At 33.5% G+C, this 6,245-nt stretch overlaps 1 protein-coding gene across 1 annotated transcript; it reads left to right on the top strand.

Moving 5' to 3' along the window:
• The first annotated feature begins 375 nt into the window (after positions 1 to 375).
• On the top strand, positions 376 to 2,485 carry LOC111375970. The gene is made up of 2 exons (XM_022998928.1): positions 376 to 1,256; positions 1,342 to 2,485. The coding sequence occupies exons 1-2, from the start codon at positions 779 to 781 to the stop codon at positions 2,109 to 2,111; spliced, it is 1,248 nt and encodes a 415-aa protein (XP_022854696.1). The 5' UTR covers positions 376 to 778; the 3' UTR covers positions 2,112 to 2,485.
• The last annotated feature ends 3,760 nt before the right edge of the window (positions 2,486 to 6,245 follow it).

Here is a 6,245-nt window from a genome sequence, read left to right as displayed (position 1 = left end):
TAAAATTCAAAAGCTACTTTTGACTATTCAAAAATTATGTCAAACATATTCTTAAAATATGATTAATCCCTGTGAGATATTCGTGGACTTCGGATGTAATAACTAATAAGAGTGTAACAATCCTATCCAATTCCATATCAATATTTGCTCTTTCTATATAGGGATAAAGATATTTTAAAAATAACGCTAAGTCATTTCTAATTAAGCTATTGTTTGCCCATTAAAATTATAATTTATTTTTTCTCCTCTTATCAATTACACGTTCTCCAATAAAATAATATTATACGTAACTCCAAAAAATTTTCTTCCTTTTTAATCATGCATTCTTCAAAAAATACTATTACGACAATTAAAATTTCAAATAATAGGGATCAAATGGACGCTAATTTATATTATCATCTTTCTTCAAAAAGTAAGATTGTTGATCGAGAAACCTTCGTCCAAAACTGCTTTTATAGTTTCATATTCTATTTCACTCCTCGATGGGAGTTCTTTTCACCATTTCCTCATAGCAGTACTTAGCTATCAATCACCTAAGAGTTGTTGGTCCTATGGAATTTGTGTTTAATATTTATTGCTGATTTTGACTCGATTTTTTAGCTTAACGAAATAGGGTTAAATTGGGTAGGTCACTTAATAAAAACAATGGTCAAGAAACCTCAAAAATAACAACCCCCTAAAAACTCCCAACCATTCTTCCTTGACAAGACAAGACAAAACAAAACAAAACAGAACACACACTACACACTATCCCTCCCTCTTCTTCCTCCATTGATTGATGGCGATACTTGATTCGTTGTCCATGTCACGGACGATGAAGGGAGAGCAAATGGAATCAATTATTCAGACCCCGACAGCCCCCTCCGCCGTGACTACCTCCACAGTTTCTTATCAAGTTCCCCCTTTCCACCTCCTCGAGATTAGCCTCATATCTGCCCAAGACCTGGCTCCTATCTCCAAATCCATGCGCACCTACGCCGTTACATGGGTTCATCCTGGCAGGAAACTTACCACGAGGACCGACCAAAAGGGACAGACAAACCCTACATGGAATGATAAATTTGCTTTTCGTGTTGAAAATGAATTCCTGCTTTCGGACAATGCAGCTGTGAATGTCGAGATATACAATGTTTCTTGGTTTTGTGATGTTCTTGTCGGCACAGTACGCGTTCCTGTTGGTGACCTCATTACCCCGTCCGCATCAACCAGTTCCAAGAACACGCGGTTTGTTGCTCTTCAGGTTCGTCGTCCATCAGGTATTTATTTATTCTTTTATATTTTTATATTCACGCGTTCCCTCAATTGCAGGCGGCACGATTTTAAACTGGATTCTTTTCACAGGTAACCCACAAGGCATACTCAACGTGGGCGTTTCTCTTCTCGACAGCAGCATGAAAAGTATGCCATTAAGCCAAGTAAATTCCCGCGCTGAGGATTCTCCAGATGGAATACAGAAAGAAATGAACAATCCGAATGATCTGCAACAGAAGAATGGCGATGAAGAGGAAGAAGACAGTGATTTGAACGCGAAAATTCAATTTTGGCGTTCTTTGGGTGAAGATTCCGAGTCTAATAATGGGGAATTTCCAATAAAACCAGGCTCTATATGTAATGGATCACTTGTCGGTGAATCAGCATGCAATAGTTCAATGGTAAATGGTTCAGAATTATGTTCAGATATTGGCCCTTCAGCATCAGTTGTAGCTGCGGAATTAGCCAAGAAATCCGAACCACCACAACAGGCGGCTCCACCATCAAAGCCCATAAAGAAACCGTATAAAACTGCAGAAATTCAAGATACAGAAAGCTCGATCTTGGAAGAATTGACATTTGAAGAAGCTGCTGCAAAAGGGTTTAAGTTTACTTCAAGTAGAGAAAGGTGGCTGAATGAGGGATCAAAAAGGTATGAATATAAGCCTCGATCAGCTTTTTGTGGAGGGCACTCCAGGAGGAATTCAGATGGAGGCTTGTTTTCTTGCTTTGGAAATGCTTATGGGATTGAGTTTACGATTGTGTGTGGCGCTGGAAATGACAGCAACAGAGGCAGCAGCAAAAAACTCAATACTAGAAAGAGTAGGAAAAAGAGGTCTAACAAGGCCAATTCAGTTTAGACTTGAAAGCATTCTTCGTGAAACTCTTGGCACGTTTGGTACACAGTACACGGCTCGGAAGGTACAATAAACAAGGTTTTAGTTTTGGTTTTCCTTCTTAAAGTCAATCTACTTTACCAAATAAGTCATTAACAAAGAGTTGGATCTCTACGATGGAATGATAATTTTAAGGATTAATCTGCTTGTATAGAATTTCCGTTTGGACAGCTTTATAGGTGCTGCGCTGACAGTACCTGTATAGCTATTTTTTTTCCTACCCAACACCCAGTAAAATATTGTCAAGTGGCATTCTGTCATTTATGTAAAAATTCTCTGTACACATGGCATTGTTGTAATTTTAATATTAATGACTGAAAGCGAGACTATGTACTTTACATGTGGGTTTACTTTCAAAACTTCAATTCAGTTCTAAGATATGTTAAATTAAACGTTGTTTTTTTTTAGACCGATCCCTCATAAACTCAATCTCACAATAAAATAAATTCAGTTGTCATAATCCAGGCATCTAATTTTCTGAAATTTCTTCAGAAGACGATGGTCAACAAGCTTTTCCAATTTTAGGGTAGGAATGTCCTAGACATTTATGCCTTAATTAATCTGTTTCGTGGTTGTACTAAGGATTTAGGTTTTGAATTTCAAATTAATACTTATCTTTTCAACTTCAATATCTATAGCAAATACATCCTCAACAATTAACATGAACTTTTTAATCCCAACATTTAGTACCATTTGCATAGTTTATCCTTTTTACATAATTCTATCAACCTATTTTTTGGCCTGGCCCCAAACTTAAAACTCTGGCTACTCCACTGCTTGCAAGAATGAAGGTTGGGATGGTGATAAATGTTTGTCCATGGGGGTGGTAGCGTGCCAACGGCGGTGGAAGTGACATTGGTGGTGGAAACTGTAATGGTGGAAGTTGATGGTGTACCATGGACATCACTGTGATGTACACAACGAATTCTTATGAGATTTCAATATACCAGTCACTTTTCTTGATATTGACTTTATATTAGGGGACTTATTTTCGAAGATTTCAAGCAGTGGCGAATGTAGGGAAATCGGATAGGGCTACATCCCGGTCCAATCCCAGTCCATATCCATTTTTAATCAAGTTTTCTTTTGTACGTTTTTGTTTATTTAATGATTTTGGCCCTTTTTAAGTATTGATTGTATAGTGGTGAATGGGTTAATTATTGTGTTTAAATATTAATTTGTTGGGTTGAAAAATACAAAGAAAATCATTGTATTTGTATGATTACACAATCAAATTAATAGGAAAATAATACTGAAAAAAGTTATAAATTATCTGGAATAATATTTTGACAATCGATTTATCAAGGATGAATAATATTGACATAGATACAAAATGTGATTATGATCATTAATAGGTTGGAGATGTAAGAAAAGTAGAATTCTTGTTTTTCTTTGGAGTTGATTGATTTAGAAAAACGGTTGTCTTTTTTAGTTTTTCAAATTATTGGATATAATAATAATAATAATAATAATAATAATAATAATAATAATAATAATAATAATAAAAAATCGAAATCAGGAACTTTTAAAATTTTTAACTCTTTATCATTTAAAATTTTATAATGTTGCTACTTTCTTAATCATTTACATTTTATTCCTCGTTTGACATTTTAAAGCCTTCATTTTTTTGCTAATATTTAGATTCATGCTTCCTGCATAAAGTTGTCAATTGCTCGAATTGCATAATAAATTTCATATTACTACATAATTAATAAGTACTTCATTTGCCACCACATCCCTATTTTTTCCATTTATTTTTCTAATTACTGTTGATAATACTTATATTTAAAATAAAGTTATTGAATTGTTGTTGTATTGTTGGCTTATGTTATACATATATTTTACTACATTGATTTTTTATTTTTTTACATTTCAGTTCGTCCTAACAAAAATCCTGGATCCGCTCATGTCTCAATTCATTTTTTATTTTTTTACATTTCAGTTCGTCCTAACAAAAATCCTGGATCCGCTCATGTCTCAATTCTCAAGCGACTTGAACAAAGTAGAAATAGCATTTCTTGAAAATGTTTCAAATCAACATAAATAAAGCATAATTAAGGTTTAGTAACTTGATAGGGCGCATGAGGTGTAGTTAGTAAACTATTCTTTGCACTCTTCGTCTATGAGGGTAGCTTTATGTTTATTTTATTGTATAATATTTTATTTCTGTCATTAATAAAAACACACCACCTAAAATGAATTAGATAAAATAGAAAAACTAGATAGAATAATCATAGGCAAAAATAATATAAATATTACTATAATCCAATCTTTTCGACGACATTGCAGTTTTTCCATACTTTGACAAGAGAATTCTTGAGTTAATAAATTCTAATTAGTAACGCTAAATATAAATCTTAGCAAAAAAATATATCACATAAGCATATTTGAACGTGCTTAAAAATTATTCTTCTAAAAAGTAATAAGTTCTTACCTTTTAAAAAAAGCAAGTTTCATAATTAAAAAAGTAACTTAAAAATTATCGACGAAAGAAGTGATTTAAAAGAAGTTTAACTTATTATTTAGTACAACAAAAGATTGTGATTTATTGGTGTCACGAAAAACTCTCAAGTAGACCAGAACTATATTTATAACATAAGACTTTGTTCTTGTTCGCTGCATGTAGTTGAAAATGAATAATAACAAATATCTTCTGCATTCACCAACCCATTTCCTCCCCTCCGACCTTAATCCACAAATGGCAACACAACTTTAAATCAATTTTCACTCAAGAGTACCTAGCTATAATAAAGTCTGTTTGAAAATAAATCACTATTTCGTTTTAGGCACTTTTTTAATCTTTTCAGAAGGTTTTCTATATGAGTAATGCCGTTTGTACCCGAACGTTTACACGTCTGGTTACACGGCCTCATCGCCCCCCTCACATGGGGCGAGGTCCTACGTCAGGGCCCATGCGTGGGACCCGACCCCCATGTGAGGGACGAGGTGGGGCCGGGTAACCAGGCGTGTAAATGCCCAAGTACAAATAGCATGGTCCTTTCTATATTCAATCAAACTTGCAGAGCCGTACTGATAGTGAAGGAATGACTTTGGTAAGGTTTGTTCAAAATCTCTAATGTTAAACGACTTTCAAATCATTTGAGATTACTCGACTTTTTACCTTACTAATGGTAAATATATTTTTATGTTTGAGTAAGTCATCAATCAGAATCGTACTTGAAACGAAAGTGTTAACTTCACATTTAAGTACAAATATAATTAAGTAGTATATATAAACCTCTTATGAGAGAGCCAAGTACAATGACTAAAACATTAAAGAAAGTTTTTCATCTTCAAAATAAAAGTACGGGTTAAATTCACTAATGGCCACCAAAATTATAATTAGTGTCATTATGGCCACCCAACTTTATATTTACTGTCACCATGATCACCTAATTTGATTTTATTTCACCATGACCACTAAACTTCTTCTCATTATTTTCACTAAATTTAAAAATGGTGTGTGTGTGTGTGTGTGTGTATATATATAAGCAAAGTTACTATTTACATATTTTAAAATTAGTGAAAATGATTAAATGAATTTGGGTGATTATTGTGAAACGTTATATGAAATTAGGTGGCCATAATAAAATAAAATCAAATTGGGTGGCCATAAAGATACTAAGTATAAAATTATGTAGCCATAACGAAACAAAATCAAATTAAATGATCATGTTGATACTAAGTATAAAGTTGGATAAACATTGATGAATTTAACCCTAAACGTACTCACAACTTTGGGTTAATTCCCTCAAGTTGTTGTCACATATACCGATATCCACAATGGCGGATTTAAGATGGTTAGCTTGAGCTCTCCAGCCCATTTCAATTTTTGCTGTATAAAATTTATGTTTTTTTCCTAGTTTGATCTGAGTGCATGCACTCAAGATTGGCATAATGATACTCATTAATGTACAAACATAATCAAGTAATATAAAACTGATATGAGAAATGTGAGAACAACAAACAATATTGAAAATTTTGACGTTCTAAATTTAATGCACTGACAAGGACAAGACTTTCATCTCGTACAGCTCAAGCAAAAACACCCAAATACTAGTTGCAACGGATATGTAATAGAAAGTTTGAAACTTCTTA

Source organism: Olea europaea, chromosome 1 (genome assembly GCF_002742605.1).
Source record: "Olea europaea var. sylvestris chromosome 1, O_europaea_v1, whole genome shotgun sequence".
Classification (NCBI taxonomy): domain Eukaryota; kingdom Viridiplantae; phylum Streptophyta; class Magnoliopsida; order Lamiales; family Oleaceae; genus Olea; species Olea europaea.
This window is presented reverse-complemented; position numbering and strand designations above follow the sequence as displayed.